Raw genomic sequence first — 27,152 nt, forward strand, 5'->3', positions numbered from 1 at the left:
ACACACACACACACACACACACACACACACACACACACACACACACACACACCCACCTACCTATCAGTCTATTTGTCTGTCTGGACAAGCAGAGTAAAGCATAGTCTCAAACCAAGACAAATACAGCTATGAGATAGGAGGTATGAGTACCTGACTTATGACCAAGGTAGACCAACTTATGCTGTGCAGTTAAACCCAGACACACATGCAGGGCTGAGAAGGAATGCTTAAAAAACACTGACATAAAAGTCATCCAGTGCATACATGCATGAGAGAGCATGTCATTTCCTACATGTAGATCCGTGAGATCTCCTCAGGCTTCTGATATATTTTTCCTTCAATTTCTGTATCTGTCTTGTTGTCCACAAAGGGATTAATGGTTATTACTCACGGCTGTCAGGTTTATGTGTACCAGTGCTGCACACTTTTGGCCACCTTGTGTATTAGAAAAAAATCATTAATTTAAGCCACCTGTTTATAAGACTTTATGGAGTGCAAGAGCCTTATATGTGTTTCCTGCTGGGTGTTAATAGTTGAATATTTCGCTGTGTAGTGTGTGGGAGTATTAAACACTTTTGTCACACTGGCATTGCTTTAGATAATACATAATCTGTTCTGTGTCAGAGGTGCAGACCTGTCACCTATGACCCATTTCCTGTTTTTGAATTACAAATACATCATTTGTGCGATTCATGTAGATCCAATGAGTTTTAGAAATCGGGTTGGGTGTCTGAGTCTGTGAGGACAGAGTCGAGTGGGAATGAAATGAGAACCACACCTTTTGAGTTGTCAAAAAAAAAAAAAAAAAAAAAGCTCCTGGCTCCTGAGGCACCTCAGAAGAGTGAAGACTGGAGAGGTTTTTGATTGCACATATGCCTTAAGGTAAGAATCTCTTAAAGTAGCATTATGATAACCTTAACTGGCTTATATGACGATATGGTAACCTTGGGACTGTTTATTGACCCGATATGGTTGAGTTGTTTTGATTTAGCGAACACGAGTCATCATAATTTGGATGTAAAAAATTCTGCTTGTGTGAAGTTACTGACATTATGGCTCTGAGACTATTAACATTACTAACGTTGCTGATGATTAAAACATAAATTGAGCCCCTCAGCAGCAGGTGCAATAACTGTAAAGAGCAAAAACTGTGAAAAGCAAAAACCACATTCATCTTTAGAAATGATATGTGCATCTGCACTCACTGATTTGGGAATACGCTGCCTAATTATACATGGGTTAAACAGCTAGGGTATCTTCATCATTTAATTAAATTTTCAGCTCTGGGATCTGACAAAATAGGTACATGACCCTGCTGCACTTATTTACACACCGGACTGGTGAGCTATTCCGCACAGATTTCAGTTTTAAACAGTGATCATCAGGATGTGCCCCAAACACCATTTTCTCTGGATAATGAAAATGAAGCTTTTAGTTGTATAAACAGGATTATTATGAGTGGCCCTCAGCTAATGCTTCATGACCACTGCTTTTTACAGTCTTTGCAGCAGTAGCATTATTGTGTGCATATTAATTATCTAGACACAATTTGATGCAACCTTTCATTTACCATGTCCAAAAATTAAGACCAAAAATTGCCACAAATTAAAAAAACAAACATGTTATTGTGCTGCATTTAATGTTATTTAGAAGTAAAAGACCTGCTTGAATTTGTTTTATGTACAGTTGTGATCTGATTGCTGTACATTACTAACTTTTATATGAATTGTTCCATTGCAACCAACACAACAACTAGTGTGCAGGTTGAATCATCAAATGTGAGTCTTTTACACGTTTGACGTTTTGAGGTTCGAGCTGTTTTGGCTGTGTTATGTTGGGATGCTGTGTACGTGCGCACAGCTTTTGCTGGAAGCTCAGAGACTACTTATGTGTTTTGTTTGATCTTGCATATATGAGGTTAACACAAAAATACACACCTTTATGCTGTGCTGTCGGGTGTTTGCATATATATATCTGTAGATATGTTTTTCACAGAAGAGAATTTAGTATTGGACAGGAGAAACTGTTGAGGGCTAAAATATCTTCATGATCTTAATGGAATACTGTGTCGATGGCAACACAGAGAGAGAAAAGGGAATTGCAAAGAGAGAGAGTAAAAGGGGAAACAAAATAAGGAAGTGATGCAGTGACTGGCAGTGTCTGACACTGTTGTCGTTTTGATGTTAACCCTTCTGCTGATTCAACAGTGTTATTACCGACCTACGGAGCTTATGTTTTCACAAGGGTCTGTTTCTTGGTTTGTTTGTCAGCAGGACTACGCAAAACGTACTAGACCGATTTAGACCAAACTTGGTGGAGGGTTGGGGCATAGGTGAGGGAAGAATCTATTCAATTTTGGTGCAGATCCGGTTAAAGGGGCAGATCAAGGAATTTGTTTTTTGTTTTTTTTTAACATTGCGAAAATGGGTACTTTTTTTGCCATTTTGGTTCAATTTCTCAGGAAGTAATGTATGGATCCTTTTACTTACTATGTTATATGACATATAAATAATTTATCTTGTCCAACTTCTTCCTTTCATATTTCTACTATGAGAGGTAGACAGAAATGTGTAGGATTGTTTGGCCTTGGAGGAGGTTTGCACTCTGCTGAGTGCCGTTCTAGTTGCTCCTGCAGTCATTAAACATGAGAAGGCGAGCCACCCGCAGCACTAGCCATGATTTGGCATCTATGAAACTACTAAACACTGTGAGGTGAAGCGCGCAGTAGGAAATGTGTCTCAGAAGGAGCTGGTTTATTCCGACTGAGGTGTTCTGATTGAGCATAACTTCTGGTTATCAGCAGAATGAAAGCCTCTACAGTATGTAAAAAGGGTTATTGAAACAGGTGCAAGGATAAGAGGAGGAATGAGTGGAGTAAAGGCACAGGAGCATAAGAAAGTGTACATAAACATAAAACACACACACAAATACTGTGTGAGGACCAATAAGGACAGAGGAAAGGCAGGGCAAAGGAAGAAGCAGCATAAGCAGAGTGGAGACAGGAGGCGAGAGCGACAGCAGTGGAAGCCTTTGATCTTAGGTTTCTAATCAATGGGGATTATGGTTCGTGTGCCGGTGTCAATCCTGATTATGGCAGCGGTGGCAGCAGACAGCGGTGCATCCAGAGGAGTAACAGACAAACACAGATCCTTATTCTAAAAAGAGGTGTTCTGCTCAGTTTCGTCTAGATGCATCTGATCTCACAGCTGAACTGTTTGACAGGGCTCAGAAATCCAACGCTGAGATGGATTCAGCATTTAGAAAACAGTAGGGAGTGTGACTACAACGCCGGTGTGTAAATCTTCATCATACCCAAAGATAGTCTGCAGGGACCGTCTGCTGTCACACGTAGTCAACGGAACTGCGATATTGTGACTGTAATGTATCAGCAGTGTAGGGGTTCGTCTCCACGACGGGGAGTAAACATTGTGAATACATGACACAGGAAATCAGGTGAAACACAATGTAACAGAAACTGCAGCGTAAGGACAGACAGACCCTGGAGAACCGACTTTAAAATCTCTGGATGGGAAATTCTTTCAACTTTCACTGACGGCAGTCGGATTTTGCCAAGTATATCTGGGAGATGAGATGTCACAATTTCAATGACTATTGCCTGAGGCTTTTGATGTTTGAGCTTTTTTGGATGTCATGCATCTTTTTCTACTGTTTTTTAATTAATTAATTAATTTCAATTTCTTTTACACACAACATTTGTATTTTGCTCAGGTGGGGCAATATTATTTGCCAAATCTATCTCAATAATTAAACTGTAATGTATTTTTTTTTTCAAAGTTTACAAATTTTCAGGGTTCCCTGACAATTTCAAGTCTGTATCATATGATATGCTGAAAAACCACGTGCTGGTTATAAATACATAACACATTTTTAGTGATACATGAACTCCTAGCGAAGTAGACCTGGGGGCCCCTGCTGGCAAAATTTTGCCAGGAGGCGAAATTTGCCAGGCAGTCCTTATTAGTCTTATAGGAGCAAAATTGTTCAGCAGCATCACAAGATTATGTTGTCAAAGTTTTTAAGATTTTGATGGAAGTTTAGTCAAAAAATCTCTTTGTAAATGTACAGTGTTTTCTGCAGACCGTAGTACCACCTATATTGAAATTCCACTCTCTAACATTAAGGAAATTTTTAACCTGATGAAATTCAAGAAGAATTTATTACCATACAACCAAACCATGCCATCCACTTTTTCACAAATGCATCAGAACTAGTTTTATTCTGAAGAAACGTCTTATAAAGACTCGGAAACACGAACCTATCCTCAGATGATGCTTTTTATTTATAGCTGTTCCCTTACTGGTGAGATTTTATTCTATTTCTACTTTTGCTTAGTTAAGACATTGCAGCATAAAACAGTCACAGCAGTCTGTCACTGTGACAGGCTCTCTGCTAATGAACTGGACCTTTGTATCTCCTCCTCACCAGGCTATTCCTGGAACTGATAGCATCACAGTCTGATGTCCTGGTTCAGAGATGTAGCCGAGATAACCCATTCAGTATGACCTTACTTCCCTCTGTACTGGAAGCTACGCCAAGTTGACCCTGTGTTAGCTCGATCAATAATGGATGTCTTAACAGTCTGACCCAACCTCTTAAAAACATGAACTTTCCTCTAAAATGGGATTGTGCTGCCTGAGTGGCTTTCTTTAAGGTGATTATGTCCCGGTGCCATTAATAATTTTCTCACTTGTATTATAGCTTTCAAAGTTTGTAAACAATGGTTACATGTGTATTTTGTAAGTTCTATTCTAACATAAAGAAATTCCAGACAGATCCCTGAGTTTAACAGCAGCCTTATAACCATAAAACTTTACCAGCTCTGCTTTGTTTTCTTTGATTCTTTGTTCATGTGTTCCTCTCTGCATTGAATTAGAAATTAGAAACTGTATTACTGTATTTACAAAGTTAACATTTACAAAATTACCATGAAACAACTGTTAACTTCATTGTGTCCCACATGGATAAGACAACTTAAACACAACACAGCTTGTGGGAGCATTTCCCTGCATAAATGCAAAAAAGCAAAACCAAAAAGGGCATCAAAGCAAAACAAAGCAAACAATGTCTAAGCTGCAAAAGTACAAAAAAGTCAAAACAAAACCAAGACCAGGGACGGAACAGCAACGGTTCATGAAAACTGCAGTCCTCAAAGTAAGTTTTTAAAGAGTTTGACTTGATCTCATTAGACAGGTTGTTTAAAGAGTCTGGCAGAGCCCTCATGGAGAAAGCTCGATAATCCGCAGTCATCTGTCTAGACTGTGAAATGACCAGAGCAGTGCTGCCTCAGGATCTCATGCTGTGCTCGGGCTCATAGGGCTTAAAAGCTCAGATACAGCTAGGCGCTAGTCCAAGATGTGTCTTAAAGGTAATGAATAACATTTCTAGATGAGTCCTACATTGCACTGGCAGCCAATGAAGTCAGGCATCAGCCAGTCTTCTATAAAAGAAAGCTTTCTGACAATCTCAGGTTAAATCCCCCTTAAAGATCGATGAATTTCTCATATATCTGATGGTTAGTGGAAATGTAGTAAATCCAACAGCTTCTTTAAACAAGATTGGTACTGTACCCACAGATTTCTACCTGAAGACGGTCAGTAGTGTCTTTGTGCTTATCCCAATAAAATGATTGTCAAGACACTTGACCAGTCAGATCATTTGTCTACATTTCATGGCTAAAGCTCTCCTATTCCCCTCAGTGATGAAAGCCTGACCAATCTCAGGTTCACCAATCTGTCCCAACAGTTTGTACCTTAATCAATAATAAAAGTCTTATGAGTCCAATCGTAGCTTGATCAGTAATTTACTTTTTAGAGTCTGACTCAACCAGACCTCAGTCGATGCTGGAGGTCGAACCAATCTAACCCTTCTGGGACAGACAGGGTATTAAAAATGTTTCAATATTGTGGTAGTTTCAGTGAGAAACTGGTTGATTTCTATCACAAAATATATTCTGTGGATTCCAGCAAAATATAAAATGTAACCACCCCTTTCATGAATTATTGATATGCAACATTTGCAGAATTTTCACAGTTAACGGTCAACATTTTCTTAAATTATGTTATGTTTCTGCAGATAGTTAATTCTGAATATCACACCACTAAAAGTATATTTTCCTGAAGCCTTAAGACCTTCCCTGTCTTCGCTGTTGCTTTATCAGAATATCTCTTCCTTTTTCTTTCCTCTGCTTTGGCAAGAGCTTCACTTTGTGTTGACAGATACAAAAGATTTCCATGAGAGAGATACTGAAAGACGTGGAATACCGAGTACGGGAAGATTGTACTGTTGGCATTTTTCACAAAATTCCTGAATTCAGATAAAACCAGGATGGCACACAGCTTTCACTGGCAAGTCAATGACAAGCTTGTTTCAACATGCGTGACCGTTATTATCACTGCAGTGTGTCGTTCACGTTTCCCCATTTCAATGAGAACACTAGATTTAGAAAAACAGGTTTTCATAAAAGTGGGACAATGTTACCACAAACAGAAGCCGATACCCGTAATAATTCCTGTCAATAAAACATAATGCCACGCAGGCTTTAAAATAAGCACCTATTGTGGTTCTTTGCTATTGAGCTGTTTATTTGGTAATTGAATACAATCCCTGCTGAGCGCCGGGAGCACTTCTTCCCTCGCTGTCGTGGCATCGAGCAGACAGCGCCAACAGAGGAACGTGTCAATCCTTTTGATCCCTCGTAGTTGCTTTATCATCTCAGCACAGCTTATGGTATTGGATTGTTGCTGCATTTTGTGTGTCATTTCAACCCACCTTTAAATCATAGAAGAGAGAGAATAACAGATAGCACAGGTGGGAGGAGGATGATTTTTTTTATTTTATTTCCCTCCTCACTTATTTACTGTATATGAAAGGTACAGGAGGATGCGTTGTCATTTCTGTCCCACAAGAAATTGAAGCCTTTGAAAGAGGAAGATGAAAGGAGAGAGACGGGCTTGCTAGAAAGGCAGCGAGAGAGACCGGCAGACAACAGCGGCTCATGAGGTGACAAACGGGAGGTTTTTGAAGTTTTTTGTCCATTTTTTTGTTTTGTTTTGTTTTAGGTCACGGCTGAGCAAAAAGATAGGGACAGAGAATTGAGTGAAGGGAAGGGGAAAGGAGGTGGAGGACTACAAGTGCATGTCAAACCCAGACAGGCTGTTTGATGTGTTTTATGCAGGAACCTTATAGAGCAGAGACAAATTGAAAAGAGGCACTGCTTTCTCAAAAACCTTATACACATTTTTCACACAAAATACACACAAAATAACAGAGAATACTTCAAGAATTAGACAAAACAAAAAACATAATTATGAGAAACAGACAAAAAAGGACAAAACAAAGAGAGAAACATTCTCTTTGTTTTGCTCTGTACTGGTTTACGTCATTTGCTCGTTCTACCTTTTATATTTTACTATTTTAGTTATAATTTTTTTTCCAGTCTTAATGACAGGCAGGACGCTCCAAAATGGAAAATAAGTTTGCTAAAAGCTGTGTATTGTGTCAGAGCAGAATAGAGGAGCAGTGGGTAGGGTATTCATCTGCAGCAGACAGTGAGAGAGAGAAAAAATCTATTCAATTCCTCCTGACTCATAGCTGGCTGAACTCAAAAAGGACTTAAGCATTTACCTCCACTCTCTAAATTTTTTACAGTCCTCTCACGCTCTTTCATCCGTCTGTTCTTTCTCTTGTGCTCTTTTTCTAGATCTCTCTCATCTTTTCTCTCTTTCCCCTCCGGTAGCTTTTTTATCTCATTTGGTCTCTCCCACTTTTGACTCGGTGCTTTTCTTCTCATACTCCCTGTCTGTCTGTGTCGGTGCTTCTTTTGCTCTGTCTGCCGTCTTTTTATCTCTTTGTCAGCGTGCATCTGTAGTTACAGTTTGTCTCATTACTGGTTTTAAATTAACACTTTGAAAGCTTGTAATGAGACCGGTAATTTTTCTGCTCCGGCTAAACTGCATATATAGGAAAGACAAATTAGTCCAAGAGTCTTGAGACGATACAAGAAGAGTTGAGACGGAGTCAAAAAGGAGTTCAGATACATGTAGCTATGAGACCGAGACTAAGACCTTGAAAATTTGAGTACTCTCTCATGACCAACCTCGGGCTTAGATTTAACGAATAACCGTCAACTTCTTTTTTTTCCTTATTTCGCTTGTTGAGTTTTGAGTGTTAACTACAACATAAAACTTATAGAATACAGGCAGTTGGATTTAATCATACAGGATCAAGAAATCTACAGTAGTGCACAGTAAATTGCAATGTGTTACTGTGCATGTACAGTACTTCCAATAGACTGCTGGTCTCACATACAGTTGAAAATTACATTAAATTAGAAACTTCTTTTAATTGGTCGCACTCGTCATCTTTCACACACTGGGGCCACAGAGGACAGATATTAAAAAATGCTCATCTAACACCATAATCTTTCAAAAATAAAACTCTTGGCCCACGTTTGCTGTACTCACTACTGCCTAATCTGACAAAAGATTGCAAAACTTCACTTTGACTGAACTTATTCTGGCCATGTAAAATGTAATTAGAGAAGACGCAACTATAATGGTCTAGTATGGCTCTTTTTTGTGTGTTCATGTCCTGCCACGATAGTACATGGCGTACAGGATGTGATGTCGCTGTGCTGGCGTCTGTGTAAACACATTCTTGTGAACGTGATAACTCAAGAAAAATACATAACAAAACTGTCATACTTTCACCACAGTTTCTCTATATGGAGCAGATGATCTGGTTAGATATTTAGAACACTGTTCTGCATAAATCTGCATATTAATGAGGGAACATTGATTTCCAAGAAATTGCTGTAACTCCTTAACACTTGAAGCTAACATGTTCAAACTGAGTTGGTATGAAAAAACTTTGCTAATTAATGAGCTAATTAGCGTGATTAGGAGGACAGATTTTTTCTTGTGAACATGATAACGCAAGAACAATGTCATGCTTTCCCCGTAAAGAGTAGAATATCTGATCAGATTTTGTTGCGCTTTGCTTCATAAATTTGCATATTAATGCAGTAAAACTTTTTCTTGAAATTTAAGATAAACACAAAGCTTGTGCTACAGAAAATGGACCCAGTGAATAGCTCCCTAAGCTTAACATGTCCTATGATAACTATTAATTTAGCTGTACAGACTAATGTTAGCATTCTTGAGGACAAGCCACCAATAAGCATACGTGTTCTTTTGTCAGGGAGATAATGGCTGGACACAAAGCGATCCAAGTACCTCTTGTTAGTAGTTTTTGTAAGACAGTGGGGCTATGGCTCAGAGGCATAAGCTATTTCAGACTGTAGCTGCATAGACAATATATAGTATCATAAATCCATTTTTGTGTTTTGTCTCTTGAGGGTATTTCCTATTGAAAATAAAAAAGATAAAGGAAGAAATAGATAAATGGAAGGATTTTTCCATAATTTTACTTTATCTTTGTTTCTTTGCCATCTTTAGCTGCTGATTGGTTATTAGCAAATTAGCAATTACCAGAAAAAAGTAGGAAAATAAGTCTGAAAATAAAAAACAATGAGGTATAGATTAAAAGATGAATACATTCAGAAGATCAAATATTGTCTAGCACCTAATAATAACTGCATGTTATCTCGGTTCTCCCTGTGAACATTTGTTTACATCTCCCCTGATAAATTGATCGCAGTGTGCAGCATAGAGCATGCAGTCATTAGTGGCCTGAGGTTGTATTATTTGCTATAGAATGGAATTCTACAGCAAATAATTTCTTGGTCCCATCTTTGCTCTGGAACAGCCCTGAGACAGAGGAAAAGACTTGTGCAGCCCTCAGGTTGTGGGAGCAGCCAATGAACAGAGCCCAATGGTCCTGAAAGACAAGGCAATTTGGCCAGAGTGATGGGAATAACGAGAAAAGCATCGTAATGTTGCCAGAGTCCAATTTACAAGGTGGAGAGAGAAACTGAGAGAGAGAGAGAGAGAGAAAGGCAGAGAGAGCTAAATGGAGAAGCTGGGACAGAGAAGGAATACTAGGAAGGCAAGAGATGGGAGTGAGTGAGCGATTATCCACGCAAAAAGGCCTGGTATTGGTTTTGTGTTCATGTTGAGGTGGCTGCACATTAACCTGTGCAAATGGAGGTTATGGCTTTACTTCCATAGGGCGAGCAAGGAGGGGATAACAGGGCTGCTGCCAGAGAAAGAGAGAGAGAAAGCAATGAACACAGCAGAGAAAATTCAGCCTTTCCACCTCTACAGTATGCGAGTTTCAGCCTGGAAATCAGCCACAGATGCGTCATTATACAGCACATCTCAAGAAGAACAGATTTACCGTGCAGAGTAAAAAAAAAAGACTTTTAGGGATAAAGAAAATCCTCAGAGAAAGACAGAAAATGAAAACCCTGTCAGAAAGATAAAAGGAGATGATGAAAATGACAAGAAGAGATAATGAAAAATGAGAGCCGGCAAATAAGAGAAGATGGACCTGCAGAGAGCAGAGGTGATTCTCTCAAAGAGGTGAATAAAATCATGTGGAAGAAAAAGTGTGAGAACGGCTGAAAATTCTCCACTTGTCCTCTCTCCTGACTCCACGTTATGACGCCGCAGAGCAGGGAGCATCTTAAACCAGCGGCAGTACTTGATGCCTCCCTTCGCACTCTATGCCACTGATCACAGTGTCTCTCTGACCGACTGAGTGTCTCTGTGTCTCAGCAGCTGGGGAGGCGCTGGAGATTGCCATCGCAGCTGGATTACGGAAGACAGTTGCTTCATAAACGCTTTCACTATCCTCCCCTCGACTCGTAAAGGGATTGTGACAGCGAACTGCTCCCAAGGCTGACTTATCTGTTCTCGCTGAGCCCCTCCCCCAGGACCACAGAGAGCAAGGAGACCACATACACAGATTGAGACGTACTGTATGTCTACAGGGCAGACCGCAAGCACTTAGTTGGGAGGGAGCAGCCTAAAAACCCCTGTGGCCATGGGAAGACTAGCAAGACACACATACAGTGAGAGTTAATGAAGCTTTCCAGTGCATATCCCTGCATAATCTAATGGGGATGTTAATCTCCTGTGGGTCCCTAACTGCTAAAACACACTGATATACACACACACACACACCTACATACATTTTTTTTTTTTTTTTTTTTTTTACAGAGAGAGACTGTGATCACAAGCAGTGTGTGGGAGGAGAGTCATTCAGTGGCTGCGTCTCATTTCATGATGCAGCTGGCTGGATGAGAGAGGCTTGTTGAGGTGTTTGCATTTTTTTTCTTCAGCTTTCTTTTTTGTATCTCTTGAACCCTCTTGTCACTTCTTATTCATCATTAAATCCCTGTAGTCATTTTACTGTAACTTTGTAATTATTTTGTGGAATTTTTGTAGCGTACCATTTCTCTCTGTGAAAACGTTTTATTCTCTCATCAATGGAATCATGTTTTTTTTAATATACTTTTATATACTACTACTACATTTTTTATACTTTTTATACTATCTTTACAAATTCAAGGCTAAATTTTCCCATGTCATTTACACTTTGCACTAAATGCAGTCTGTATATGAATACTTATGGAGATGATGAAAACAGCGTGTTAATGCGGCACCTCTGACGGCGCTCTGCCAGGTGTAAATGCAGCTCATTTTGAAAGAAAGCCCACGGGAACGAAAATGTTATGACCCATTGTCAATTTTGCCATCCACTCTGCTTCACTGAAGAGCTGTAAGCACAATACACTCCCACAAGTCGTGGCTCCTTTCACTCATCCGTGGTGGGGGATTCATTATGGACGAGGAAGGGAGTAGCACTCACAGCAGTGGTTGATGCTCTTGTGGAAATAACAACCTGTCGTCTTTTTGTTGCTTCCTATGACGTGTGTTTCATGAAAGACAACTCTTCACATCTCCTGTGACATCTAAGATAGGGCTGTACAGCACCATGAAGCTCTGGGTAATTCTGTTCTTCTGTCCAAAGTTAAACATTAATTATCCACAACATTTTTCTCAGACAACAGATAAATTAGAGCCCACCATAGAAAGACCTGACTATTGCTAACATCCTGTCTTTTCTGAGCCAGGCAGTAACTAGAACATCAGTGAAGAAGGGCAACTAAATAGTGACAGGGTCTAATTCTGTCTAAAAATTCATATGAAATTGTTTAATATGTTTTCAATTAAAGTTTAACAACAGAAAAATTAGCAGGTGCTCTTTGTGCCTGTTTAAGCTTATCCAGGGAAAGAAAATGATTGGTTATATTCTATACTTTCCTTATCATGTCATCAATTCCCATGAAAAGACCAAATCCAACAATGAATTGATCCTAAAGAAAGTGTTGTGTTTGGTCTGTACGACTTTACTAAACAGTGAATTGTGTCAGCTCCGCATATACATTGACTGCCATTGTTGTCCAACAATGATAAAAAACACATCTATTAGCCACATCGTTGCACTGGGTGAAATGTTCCTGCATCGTGATGAACATGGGAGCACTAAATACGTATGAATCCATTGCTGAACATAGTCTCCAACAGATAGTAGTCCTGTTTACAAAAGTAACTAAAAACCATAGTACCCAGCTTTTACACAAATGACGTATAGAATAAAAAATAAAAGCTACTTTGTTGGGTAAACTTAAACTCAAACTGCCAGCTCCTCTAAACAGTGAATAATGCAACCGCAGCTGAACGTAAAGTATGCAAGCAGACAGGGTCAATAGGTTCAGTTACTGCTCAACTAAAAAATTAAAATCAGCAAGTTGTGACATCTGAGCAGAGTTGCGGTTGTTGCCAGATGGGAGGTGCAGTAAATAAAAACAGAAATAAAAATCATGCAGTCGGTGGCAGCTTGGTCTGCGAGGAAAAAAGAAAAAAGCTGCCAGCACGAGAGGTCAAAGGAAAACAGTAACGAGAGACACTAGTGGGGAAATAAAAGCTCAGTGAGTCATCTCTAGATTACTCAACAAGCATGACAGTGACATCCATTGTCTGCACAGAGTCGGCGGTGTGAAGCTGGAGAATGAATGTGCGGCTGAAAAACCAGAATCAGCAGTAACATCATACAGAAACCTGATAGATTATAGATTCAGCATGAACCAAAATCTCTAATGAGCATCTCCAGCACATCGTTAAAGCCATACCTCAAAGCATTTGGCTTTTCTACCAGGTCCCATTCACTGCTAGGTAGGTATACATAATACAGTGTTTACAGAGTGTATACCAAGGTCAAATAGGCCAACATATAATCCACAAAAAAAGAGTAAATAAGCCTTTGAATCAGGATCTGTTTATAAGCATGAGCATTGCTTGATAAAGCAGTGTAAAACCCTTTGCAGTGTGAGCTTTTGACCTGGTGAGTGCAAACACAAATCCCAGTAATCCCCAAAGTGAAAATTGCATTGGACTCCCTGGTTGTTACTGACACCCTTCCTGCTCTGCCTCTCCACGCACTTCGGTGCATTAAAAGTCTGTAGTGAGTTACAAAAATGCCAAAAGGACCCAAGTTAGGAAAATAAAGCCTCACAGGTTCATCACAGAAACAGCTCTTTATGTTGGACGTGGACTGAGTTCTAGTCCGAGGAGCACACTCTGCACTGAACCAAAGCGATATCTTCCACGAGGTTAATTTAGCTTCTTTTAGCCTCTGGACTAAACTCAACCAGCGATCTTCACAGGGCATCGCTTTAGATCTAAAACGTATCTTGCAGCACTAGCTAGATACTTTAGCTAAAAACAAACCTGGCCTCTCAAGCCAGGAATAAGTGATCAGGAGCAAGGTCAGGAAAGCACAGTTTGCTGAGTGAGTAACACATTTTCTCTCCTCAAGCTTGATATTTTTGTCCTCATCTGAAGTATGTTTCTGTTTCCTCGTTCTATTTTCCCCTTTCCTGCGTGTACACGTATCAAATACATTTTATGCGCCCTAATGTGCGCATGCATGATTATTCATTTGCACCTCTGGGGGATATTTGTGAAAGATGAGACACCAGTTTAATGGTATAAGCCTGTAAGTGCTTGTTTGACTCAGGGGCACTAGCTCAGTAGTTTACTGTTGTTACTTTACAAGTAGCTAATGTTCTCAACAAGATGTTTTTTCCAATATCTGCCATTGATTTCTTTCACCAAGGATGTGTAGAGAGGCTGAGCACATTCATCAATAACTGCATTTAAATAAGGGACAGCTTTAAGACTGCTACATAAAAACATGTCAATACATCATAATATATAAACGTCATCAACAGAAAGAACAGTCTTTTCTTATTTATAGTTTTCAAGTGTTTTTTCTTTTATTGTTTCTGTGTCTACAGTAGCTGATAAAAGGAGTCTTTTTGAAGCATCTGCATGATGTATTGGATTAGCAGCTCAGTGTAATTACACTATGCATTTTTAAATTCAATTCTCTGTTCATATCGACTCACCTGCCCGTAAACCAGATTTTGGATGAAAGAGAAATATATTGTCAAACATTCAAGACAAAAAAAAAAATCCAAAGCTCACCTTTGAGAGAAATGTAATCTACCAAAGATGAAAAAAGTTAGAAAGACAAGATCAAAGTGTTTTTTTTTTTTTTTTTCTTTGTATCAAACTTTTAAACGTGCAGGTTTATGTGATTCATACAGATACGGTTGGGATATTTTGCTGAGTGGCCTCCTTTGTGTAAGATGAATATTTTACCTTTTCCTTTGTGATATTGTATAAAGTGCCCTGATGGTTTTTATTATAATTGGAACAGGCAGTTTCATTTCAGCCTCACGGGGGGTGAACTCATCCAATTTCTCCCAAGAAAATCACCAGGTAATACATAAAGTGACAGCACTGTTTCAGAGCATTCTCAAAGTCATTAAATTTATATTTTTCTACATGCCCAGAATATTTAGCTATGACTAAACGGGAAACATGAACACACAAGCAAGCTCAGTTGCCATGAAGCTAAATTACTTCACAAAATGTTTTTTTTTTTTTTTGTACTTACACCTTTCAAAACCTTCTCTAGATTGAGAAGCTGCATGCTGACAGATCTTATTACCATCAAGGCTGTTTGACTGTTATTAAAATGAAAAGCAAGGAACACTTGATACCTGACACTCAGAGTGTTTTTTTTTTTTTTTTTGCCTGTGTACACATGCTTTTCTGTATTTGTGTGTATGACTGTGTATATTCAAGTGCAATATGAAGGCGTATGTATCAGCGCACTTAGTCTCATGCTGGGCGCTCATCTTAAGCGTGTGTGTTCTCTCTCCTGGAAAAAAAAAGTGAGTAAATTAAGAGCCAGTTTTTAGTGCCTGAAGCGTGTTGATTCTCCTCACTCTGAGCGAGTAGGTCTGTCCTTAATTGAGCGTCCGTGAAAAACCTCCTCTTGTTGTGCGTGGTGATGCTCGTGGGCATCAGCTTGCACCATGACCCGTTGACTAAAGTGTAATCTTGTGACTTTGAACCTCTTTCAAACTTTTATCACTACCACTATAGGACTATATATAGGGTTGCCTTATATAGGTCTATATTTAGTAGACATTTAAAGGCAGTATGCCTTAAAGGAAGACACCTTGCATGCATTCACGAGAGTTTTATCTCTTTTCTTTATAGTTAAATAAAATGTTTCCATGACACTTTTATCACATGACACGTATTTTTAGCTCCATTTGACTTTTGTATGGAAGATATCTTAAAAAATTGGTTTAAAATAAAGCCATGCCAATATATTGACTGTTCTATTGTCGTGGTTAATATTATAGCTAATTTTAGCTTATAGCATATGTATTTACTTAATTATTGATACAGTTACAACGCACATTAATCAACATGGCAGTACATGTGTCAGTGTTATAAACACATATTGGTAACTGTTGTCCTGATGTCAGATTAACCCATGAAACAACAATGAAACACACAACATGTAAAATCAGAACAGAGGAGACAAGGACATGAATCAGCTCACAATGTCACAAGAAAATGCAGCAAAGATATGGTTACAGCTGACAAAAGATTCATTTGGTAGCTGTGCTGGAGCTTTCGATCACATCACACAGTCTTGATCAGCAGATGGAGTTCATGAAATTGTAGATGGACGTTGTGCCAACTTTCAGGCCAAAGGGGGAAAAAAAAACATATATACACAACCAAAGAAACAGTCACATTTAACTTTCCGTTCCTCTCATCACTTCAAGGAATTTTCTGTCCACATTGGATCTATTTTTAATGTATATATAGAGCCAATGTCACCATTACATGCTGTAGCTCAGCCATCAGAAAGTACTTACATTTTTTTACCTGCTCAGTCTATATCTTGGTGACAGTATTTTAATTTGCTTAATGCTTTACGAGTCTGTAATTTCAATTCTTTACAAGATATTTCCTGGAAAGAATTATGCTATTATGTAATTTAGTCCTGATCATAGGGAAAAGAGACAGTGTTCACTTGGCATACTACAAGACATAATTCCAGTTAAATGTTAATATTACCTAGAAAGTCAGCTGAACATGAAATAGCTTTTCTCTGAAGGACATCAACAATTTCCCCACAATCCAAATCTGTTTTTTTATTTTTTCCGAGAAACTTCTGAAAGATAAGAATCCATAAAGACTCTTTTTTCAGAAATGTTTGTTAATGTTAGATGTCAACTGATATATCGTCTTTGCATTTTGATATAAAATGCAACATAATGAGAGCTGTTTTCTATCATGATCGCACGCTTGTTGCGGGACGTTAGTGAAACATGTAGTGCCATTTATCATCATCACATCTTTTAAGCATGCATCCGAGCCATCGACTGAAGGGACACTGCTTTAGCTAATGGCTTTGAACAACACAGTTCCAGTTGGCTTTGTCCATCTCACTCCTCCACCATCTGCACGCTTCTCATTTGTTTGGTGAATTCAGGAGTTAAACGGCTCGTGTCGCGCCAGACAGCAGCTGCATGCTTGAGGGAAGGTTTTCAAAGTAGAACATTTTCCATCTCTTCAGTTTTGGGCGGACGGCATTGGTTGGCAGTTGATTCCAGCAAGGCCAGAGTCATTTTTAAAAACATTAGCAGCACTGTCTGAAGCGAGGCAAGCTGCAGATTGTAACATATGACCGGCTATCTTCCCCCAATGGGTCTTTTATGATATACTGTATGTGTCAAACCTTCTTTATGCGTTTCTGTCCACCACACACGTACAGCAGTGAACACGTGCACACACACACACACACACACGTTGTTCTACTTTGTCTTGAAATGAAGAGTGTGTTCAGGTGGGTGCAAAAGATCTTCAAGAGTGAAGTGCAACTGTGTGAGAAATCTTTAGTTTGTGAGCAGGAAGCCTGTGACATTGAGAATGCATCGAATTTTGAATTGATGAAATTTAAACATTTGTTTCCTGTGGATGAGAGAAACTTAAAAGAACGCATAGCTCATACGCACACACTGGGATTCTCTCGGTTTCTCATTTATGTGCAAATACACTGATATTTCAACGTTTCCACCATAAATGATCAAAAAAGCCTGAGCCAGTTAGGTGTGATAAGAAGACTTCCATCTGGCTCCCACAAAAGGCGCCAGCTGAGTGAAATAGCCTGCTTCACCAACATGAGATGCATTGTTGTGATAAAAGCGGCTGTTGAATACAGACTACACAGGCTCATCTGTGAGATGTGTTTTTTTTTTTTTTCTCCCTTCTCCTTTGAAGCATCTTCTACCCACACATACATAGGCGCGAGCATGTTAAAACTCACGGGAATTGTGCTCAAAATTACTGCAAAGCACACGTGAACTCACACACATACTAGTGATGTAATTGCTTTTCAGTCTTGAATAACCTCCCGTCCCCATGCTTGCGTGATAGAACATCTTTGCAGGTTGAGTAAGATGTCTGATTCAGCTGCAAAAATTCAATAAATTCAAATAGCCACCTTAAAAGACTCTACACGGTTTTGTCTGTGCTGCTATGTGACAGTCTGCTTGAAGGATCCACATCCTCTGTGCGGCTTTTATTTCAGCGTGTCCCTGTTCTCACTTCCCCGCTCAATGGAGAGGGGATTACAGCGGCATCACTCAAACCATGTCTCTACTGAAATCCATCTATCAACTCTCTCCCTGAGCAATATTTCTATATTCCTCCCAAGTGGAAAGATCAAATATTTGGTATTGCACAGTGAAATACATACAGAGGTTCCATAATCCCTGAAAGAGTTTCCTTTTTTTTTTTCCTTTCTAAAGTCAATTATTTTACATCAGATCAAAGGCATTTATTTACCATTTACAGAGGATAAACTGATGGTGGTTGGAGTCCCCACACGTTAGAGAAACACACACACAATAGACACTCATGAGCACATGCAGTATGTTTCCATGTCTGTACAATAACAACTACCCTGGAGCAGCTACAGCACCAATGTACATTGAAAGCACATGCAACACAAACACCACCACTGCCTGCTTTTTTTCCCTTTATACCAACTCTTCACATTTCTGTCTTTTTCTCTTTTCCCACCTTTCTGCTACTTCCCCACAGGTGTGAGTGGACAGGAGCCGTGAGGTTTCTTCCCAGCATGCCACTGGCACAGCAACACTACAGGGCCACTGTGCCCATAACAGGCTGGATCCTGGTTTTGGCTCTGTTTCTTGCTCTACAGGTAAAATTTGTTCAGACAAAATAGACCTGCCTATCTTTTCTCAACTGTGTGCAGCTGCCCTGGGCTTTTTTCATATTCATTATTTATTTGGAATCTACTATTTTTGGCAGCCATGTTAATCACTTAACTCTAGGCACAAATCCACTCAAACTCCGTCCTGGTCGGTTTGAGAATCAAAGAGAAGCGATGCTTCAGACTACCTGCGCGCTTTCTGTTTGTTTTTAATATTTTATATTTGTTTCCCTTTACATTTCCCCTAGAAAGTAGACCCTCTTTGTTACTGTGGGACCTAGTGTTACAACTGTGATCCCCCCACCCCACCCCTCACCTTCCGACTGATCATTGTAATAAATACTAAATATGCGTTTGGTGGTTATATAAGTTATGTTGTGCCAAAAGATTGAGGCAAGAGCTGCGTGTCACAGGTAAAGAGTCAGAATCTCCACCATCTGATAATCCATTTAGAAGACATGGAAATAAAGAAGCAACATTACGTTGGAAGGAGGAGCTGGCTGGTCCTCGTGATAGAAGTATAAGAAGGAAACATGTTAGCTCACATACCTGTTTGTATTTTCAGTTCTCACTTTTAACATGACAAGTGTAAAGGCTTTTAGGATGAGGACTCACATACAGTAAAAAAAAAAGCATGACTTTACCTTTAGTAATACTGGCTGCGGCTTCTGGAGTGACAGAGCTGCTAAAGTTGGCCTAAGCTCTAATAACGTCCAGGACCAGCTTCCACGCAGTGAGGGAATACTACACAGTGGATGTAGCTGTGAACAGGTGATGCGCTCTCTGGCCCTTAGAAGTGACACTTGGTTACCACTGTCGCTAGGAAGTTACTCAGCCGGACATTGTAACCATTGCGCTTTATGTTGGGGCAGAATAACACTGTTAAATCCATTCCATACACTTTCACACTTCAGTTTGAAAGGGCTAAAGGAAAAAAAAAAAAAGACATATACCCTCCAAACTTTTTAAATGCAGAGTATCACTCTTACTGATTACCTATGCACATCGTTTCAACATGTGTTCTGGGACTGGGTTTAGTGAATGGTCAATTTCATGCCGGTGGTGCTAGAGATCATATACTAACAACTTTCTTAATCAAATATTTTAAGAAATCAATGAAATTTCATATTCAGCAACACGTAGCTGAGTTGGTCCACTGGTCTTTAGACGTGTCTGCCAGTGGCTATATTTTCTGCTTATCATTCCTTTCCCCTTGAAATATCACTTGCTTATTTAATATTAGAAATTCTCTGAGCTCCCTGCCAGACACAAAGAAAGCACAATCTTAAAATACTCAACTGATGCTACAGTCTTTTGCAAATGACCCACATTTTTAACGCGAAAATTGCTTTGTCAGTGTTACAGCAGTGAGAAAATCCTTCATATAGTGAATATTAGTGTCATATTGTTTTGTGTCCCCCCGGGTTCTTTTCTTAGCTTTCACTCCATCATTCTGTAAACACAAGATAGAAAGGAGAAAAACAACTGGAACCCCCTGAGTCCAAACTGCGCGCAGTGTTTTTTATTTCATATTGTCTCTCTCTCCAGGGTGCCGCTCATGCTGCTCCATCAGGAGACAACAAGCTGGTTCGTACCACCAGAGTGAGGAGACAGACCCCAGGGGGGGATCAGCCCACTTCCTCAGCCAACCAGACCCTGCGCGAGCAGCCCGTGGTCTTTAATCATGTCTACAACATCAATGTTCCCTTGGAGTCTCTGTGCTCTGTTGACCTGGACGCCTCCGCACCACCTGCACCAGGTGAAGGTGAGGTCTCCTGATCGATCGAGCATTTGGGTTTAAACACGCTTATCTGCTGTCCTTGAAACACCTTTTGTAGACTGATACAAAGTTTTCAAGACGTATTTTTTCATTTTAAAGGTTCACGTGCTGAGCTGGGGTCCGGACCCTCTGTGGAGGGTCCAATGGATCCAAATGGACCAACAGAATACTCTGAGCAGACACTGGATGCTGACAGCCAGGTAGGTTTTTTTTTTTTTTTTTTAAGTTGAGAAAGGCTCAACTTCATGTAAATGTCCTCCGCTGCCTGGAGACAACCTGTTGCAGTTGTTGTGACTCTGAACAGAAGATGTTTTCTGATCCAACCCCGCCATGTAAATCACTTCAGATAAATAGGGGGAGAGGCCGATGGCCGCCGCCTCCAGCCAGCTGCCCCATTGTGATATAACTTTAGCGAATTACCTGGACTTGAAAAGGAAAACAATGTGTGGAAACACATCACTCCGGAAGTGCACTATTTAGTTGTGCAGAAGTTCTGTGGCAACAGGAGAACATAACTGTCCAACCAGAGCTGAGTGTGTAAATCATGTGCTTAATGTTACACACCTCGAAAGCTTCAAGCTCATGAGAGGCGAGAGGCAGCCTGCTGCTTTGCGTTTGCATGTGTGAACAGGGAATAAGACATGGGGGTAGTTAATTGACTTTCATGTGGCACGGAAACATTTCCAAAGGACAACATCTGTTTCATCAGACATAGTCATTTACATTTCGATATTTATGATGAATTATTTTACCCAGATTTAATGAAAGTGATAGTTGAGCCAAACACAGTCACAGTCACCCCCTGTAGATTTGAAAGGTGGGTGTACAAAGTCTGTTGATTGATCCTTCATAAAGGATGAAAGCTCAAATCCGAGTCAGTTAAAATTGATTCCAATGTGAGCCGTTTTCACAGTAGAAAAAAAAAAAAGATCAAAACAAGCATAGCAAATTGTCAAACCACTCCTGCAGCTCAGTCCACTTCTCCACTTCCCATTCATATGCTCAGCATGTTCCAGTCAGCCATATTTTAGCCACAATTTATTAAAGTATACCACTTCCCACTGAATTCTCACACATGACCCTGTTGAGCTTGTTTGTAGGAGCCCACCTTTTGCTCCTGCTGTTTGGTGAAATCGGATAATGTTGCAGGTTTAAGAAGTTCCTAGAGACATTTTGTTACTTTTTATTGTACCATTAAAACTGACTACGGCCTCAGTTCTCTCAGTTCAGACAGACAAAACTATAAACCTTTTATCTGCCACTCTCCAAGTCTGCAGGGCTAGAGGTGAGTGACCAAGCGGGCCATGTCAAGCTTTGTGCCCACATCCATCAGACTCATTAATGCCTGAGTTAGCTCGGGGCCTGACTCCACTCACCTACTACTATTTATCTTTGGACTATTTTAAGCACGCTTAATATTTGAGACTGTTTTACACTCGCTAAGCTGTACTCATTTGTCGTCTACTCTGCGTTTTTGTTTGACCGAGTGTGTGTTGTGTTTCCACTGACGCTTTTACACGTATGAAGTTCCAAAAAGATAAATACAGTTAGTTTGAGTTTGAGTTGAGTGTTTGATACTTGAAATATATAGTTTGGGTGACGTGTCACTTTAAAATTAACTAAATGCACTTTGTCCCATAATTACCCAAATGCTTAAGTGCACGTCTTAACCGTACTGTTCTTCTTGCTCAGGTCACATTTACCCACCGCATCAATATCCCAAAAGCTGCATGTGGTTGTACAGCAACGACCACAATCCAGCAGCTCGCCACCAGGGTGGAGATGCTGGAGAGAGAAGTTTCCATGCTCAGAGCTCAGTGTGGATCTGGGTGCTGTGGGGAGAGCTCAGCCATGGGTGAGTACTGTTTAACACTGACAGCAAAGCATATGGGTAAAGTTTGAAGATGTCGTTTTTGTTTATACTGTATAAGCCACAGTATTTGCACAAAAAATATAATCTTTAAAATATGATAAAAATATATCTGGTATCAACCGTTGACATGACTGCAAGAAAAATGTTCGAAACAGCCAGTCTCATATGTGGCAAGAAGAAAAAACAGGTATTATAGATAAAACCGTCAGAAAAAAAAAAGAGGAAACAGACGAGAGAAGAATATTGATGCTGGAGGGCGACGTTTTTATTCTGCTGCACAGTCTCGGACTAAAAGGTGTGGAGGAACCTTTGCTACTGGTAAAAATTTAGTTCACTATTCAGGAGATGCTGCCATTATAATATGAGGGGACTGGAATGGATAGCGTTATAGGACATATTACGGTTAAAGGATCTGCTTCATTGACACCGTCACCCCATTCGAATATTTTCTGAAAACGCTCCATCTCTACGGTGAGACTGTGATTATCTCCAGCAGTCACAATCTGAATCAGAATGAGGATGAAATGCGCAGCTGGAGAGGACGGTAGCAGGATGGAAATGCAAAAAAATGAGAAAGGTTTTCATTGATGTCTTCACTACTGTTTCTCTCATCAAGTCTGTTGAGGCATGTAGAGATGAAGCAGATTAAAAGTTTAATATAATTTAACTCCTGTCCTGATATTGAAATGGTCAAATTCTTGAAATGTAAATGACATTCAATTTATCTAGGCTAGCTGTCCTCTTAAAAAGGCACTAAATGTAATATTACCCAAAATGTGGAACTATTCCTGTAAGGCAGATTATGTGGGAGGCTTTCCATGTTCGAATCAAGCATTATTTCGCTACATAATTTGTGATGAATATACATATTTTTTCCACAGGTCGTTTGGACTTTGTCCCAGGCTGCAGTGGCCATGGCAGCTTCAGCTTTGACCTTTGTGGCTGCATCTGTGAGGAAGGTTGGACCGGCAAGAACTGCTCCGAGCCTCGCTGCCCGGACGACTGCTCCGGCCAGGGGGTGTGCGTTGAAGGGGAGTGTGTGTGCGACCGTGACTTTGGAGGCGACAACTGTTCAGAGCCGCGGTGCCCTTCGGACTGCTCGGGCCGAGGGTTGTGTATAGACGGAGAGTGTGTGTGCGAGGAGTCCTTCACTGGCGAGGACTGCATGGTCGGGAGGTGTCTCAATGACTGCTCGGACCAGGGGCTGTGTGTCAACGGGACGTGCCAGTGCCGGCCCGGGTATGTGGGAGAGGACTGCTCGCTGGTGTACTGTGCCAACAACTGCAGCAAGAAGGGAATCTGCAAGGAAGGTTTCTGTGTCTGCCAGGATGGCTTTGCTGGAGATGACTGCAACTCTGGTAGGCTGTTACTTTTTATCCTTCACATCAGTTTAATCCTCTGACTCTTGTCATGTACAAAAAGTAGTTTGTCTGACATTTGTGGTTCAATTCCTTGAAGCAGAAACTCTGGGCAAAGAAGTTGTCCTCCCTTAACACTCTCTGTCAGTGTGACTTGGACCAAGTAACAGAGCAGAAGCCCAGATTTCACAATGACACTCTGTGACCCACAAACTCAGTTCAGGATGAATTTTTTGCGCAAGAACAGGTTTCCTTCAAAACTAGAGCTGCAGCATTAGATGGAGTGCCTCCATTGCAGAGAGGGAATTTCTGTAGTGTCGTCACATTTTCTCTTCATTAATGATTATTACTATTGCTGATGTTTGTTTGGGTGCAAAAATTGAATGCACGCTTGAGATTACAGTCTAGCAAAATTTCATGTCTCTTTATCTGCTTTACTTAATGTGTGGGAGTAATTCAAAGAAAGAAAAAAAAAAGAAAAAACAGATTGGTTCCGCTTAATAAATAAAACTAACAAAAAGTAAAATACAGTATATTCTCTTAAGCTACTCTTGTAGCTACAAATATAGCTTTGGATGTTCTCACACTGTTAGATGTCACTGATATGATGTCAATTAAAAATGAAGAATCTTACCCACTGCTCTCTCTGACTCATGGTTGTCCAGCCACACAGATTGATAGATCTAATTTGTTGCACAGACTTCAAAATGCAAAGCTTTTTTTTTCTCTCTCTCTCTGAAGTAGCGGTTCACTGGGCCACAGGTCTGAAAACACAACTCTCAGCCGCATCATTTTTAGTATACGTGCAACCCTGAAAAACAAACCACTCTCTGCTATAATGTAGGTGGCGGGGCGCCTGACTTGCTGGACAGCAGAAGGTGTAACAGCATCCATTTGTCAAAAGTCACTTTCATCCGTGTAGAGAACTGTCACATTAGCTGCAGCCGAGACGGTTTCTGAGCCGTGCTTACCTTTGTTCCGAGCCAGCTCTCCACGCCGAAATATCAGATCCTCCTCCGCCATTTGGGGCAGCTGTCAACAAAGTGACGGATGAGGACAGCTAGAGGAGCGAGAGATAGAGAGACTGCAAATCATATTACTAAGGCTGATTTCTCAGCATTGCCCTCCCATTTAATATCTATACCAAATGAGGGTGTCTGAATTGCAATTTCTTTGCAATTAAAGGCTAAAATAGCCAATACTTGTAGGGGATAGTTTACTGAATACAAAACAAAGCAGCTCAGCTACCAGAGACCTGTAGTGTGACAGGCTTAAGTGTTTCGTGTTATCATAAGCTGAAGAAAACGGGACGTATTTTTGATTCAATTATGGTTGTGTATGTTCTCCCACTATGAGAAATAATGGAGGCTGTTGAATTTAAATTGGATGTTTCAGTCATGGGGTGAGATACAGTATATCTTTACATAGAAATATATCCACCCACGAAGCAGCGATCAACTTGTGCTGAAGACTGGCATTTAATCTTGACAGCAGAGGTATTCCACGATCGCTTTGACGCTTCAGTGGGAAAGTAGCAGTGACGTTCTCACCTTGTTGGCATCCTCTGAGTGCGGCTGCGGTGACAACTGACATTTACATTTCTCTCATAGCTGCGGATTTCAAGTCCTGCAGTGTATATGAAAACTACAAACAAGTTTGCTATCGTCCCTTGGCTATTTTATTGCCATATTTTATTGCCCTGCTCTGCTCTAGAGCGTCAGTCAGGTTTGAAGAGCGTGGCTTTTTCACTTGCAGCAGATCACACAGTAGTATAGCAGTTTAATAGCCTACTGTATAGAGTAGCTTTGTCCCTTCACATGTGACAGTCCAGCACATCACACAATCAAGCAGCCGTTTTAAACACAAGCAAACACCTAAGCGTAACATGACAGCCACAGGAAGAGGACACAACATTTCTGTGTCAGTCATGGTCTGTCTCAGAATCGTGAGGACACGTCCCGTTTCCGTGGTTTCGGCTGTAATTGTGTTGTGGCTTGTGACAAAACTCCTTTAATATCCGCAAGCAATTCTCCTGCTCTGAATAGAAATTGTATGAAAATACATCTTTAACAGTATGTGTTTTGGAGCTGGCTTTTTTGCCAGCCAAAAGAAACAGGAGTGTGGGTCTGATCTTTCAGCAAACATGTAGTGTGCTTCTTCTATTTTGGACACAGCAGAGTGTAGGGTAAGAAACCAAATTTGCATTTCAGCATAACTTAACAGTTAGTTTACTTTTCACTCATAATAAAACATACAACAGGTGGTGTTTATGGACATTTTTTTTTTTTAGGTAATTACAGGCAACAAACAAGCAAAGATACTTGCAAAGAGGAAGGAGCACCAAAGAATAAAGTCTGCCCACACCCTGTATCATTCAGATGTTTTCTATTATATACAAACTCGAAAATACTGTACTTGACATTGAAACTTTAAATTTAATCAGAAAATTAACAAGAGAAATGTCATTACACAAAGTAGCCTGAAGGTAAGTTAGTCCTCTGATGATGCACTGACCTCCGTTGTCAGCTGGAGGTTTATCATCAAGGTTTTAGATCAGTAGATTTTGCTGTATCTGCCTATGATGGCGTGCCGATTAGACCTAATGAGACTTAAAGACTTCAGGCGAGATTCTTGAATAACCCTCAGCAAGTCTCCTGTTTGAAGCAAACCGTAGGAAGGATTCATGCATGAGAAATGGTTTCACAAACCTTTCGAATGAGTTTGTAAGTTATATGTCCACTGTGTAGTGATGAGACATAATATTGATGCAGATAAGTAGCACAGGTAATAAGTTGTGGTATATTGTTTCGAATGCTGCGCAGCATGCGTTCAGGCTAAAGGTCCTGTGAAGATGTCCCTTCACGATTCTGTTGAATTTTCTGTTCTCTACCTGGGTAGAGACGTTGGTAGTGAAGTCCTTTAAACTCATCCTTAGACATTTCAGGCAGAAGAACAAAATGTGCTTGATCTGTAATTAGATTAAAAAAGAACAAGGAGATGACTTGAGGAACTAAGAAGTGCTGTTGAAGTTTGGACCTGGCCTAGTCGCAAAGGTTGCACTTGTCCTGGGCGACAATCAATTGAAAGTATTTGCATTTAGACTAAGTGGTCGTCGGTGACCTTTCATATAACAAGTCTTTGCTTTATTTTCAGTGTAAAGTCACAGCTTCAACATAGTTGACTAACTTTTCAGAGCAAGCTTTTCCAAAGTACTCACTGTAGAGCCTGCCCTTCACTTTCTATTGGAGTTAATGTTTTTACTTTCAAGCAGCTCATCTGTTCAGCCTCCTGCCTGACCTCATTCAATCACTCCACCTATTCCACGGATTATTGCTCCTTCTTTTGATTTGTTATTTCCTTCATGCACTTGACGAAGCTGAATCCAATTGATGAAATAAATCAAGCTAAGTGAATGCTGCAGGAGTTTTCTCCAGTGCAGGTTCACTATTTTGAAATGAGCAAACCAATGTGAAGCATGCAGCCATCTGCCGAGTGTGTGAGGAAGTAGCTGAAACGGCTACTTGAGTATCCAAAGGTTCCC

General features: G+C 40.3%; 1 protein-coding gene across 2 annotated transcripts in view; it reads left to right on the forward strand.

Moving 5' to 3' along the window:
* Positions 1 to 27,152, forward strand: part of tnr (tenascin R (restrictin, janusin)) — a 172,304-nt gene that overhangs the window by 79,980 nt on the left and 65,172 nt on the right. For both annotated transcript variants that reach the window (XM_087173735.1, XM_087173736.1), the window contains 5 exons: positions 18,468 to 18,588; positions 20,149 to 20,365; positions 20,480 to 20,580; positions 22,073 to 22,235; positions 23,135 to 23,611. In XM_087173735.1, the coding sequence (XP_087029861.1) occupies positions 18,505 to 18,588; positions 20,149 to 20,365; positions 20,480 to 20,580; positions 22,073 to 22,235; positions 23,135 to 23,611 (1,042 nt within the window). In that variant the 5' untranslated portion in view covers positions 18,468 to 18,504. The remainder of the gene's footprint in view (positions 1 to 18,467; positions 18,589 to 20,148; positions 20,366 to 20,479; positions 20,581 to 22,072; positions 22,236 to 23,134; positions 23,612 to 27,152) is intronic.

Source organism: Seriola lalandi, unplaced genomic scaffold (assembly GCF_002814215.2).
Source record: "Seriola lalandi dorsalis isolate HSWRI2012SDOR001 ecotype SW California unplaced genomic scaffold, Sedor1 jcf7180002054277, whole genome shotgun sequence".
Classification (NCBI taxonomy): domain Eukaryota; kingdom Metazoa; phylum Chordata; class Actinopteri; order Carangiformes; family Carangidae; genus Seriola; species Seriola lalandi.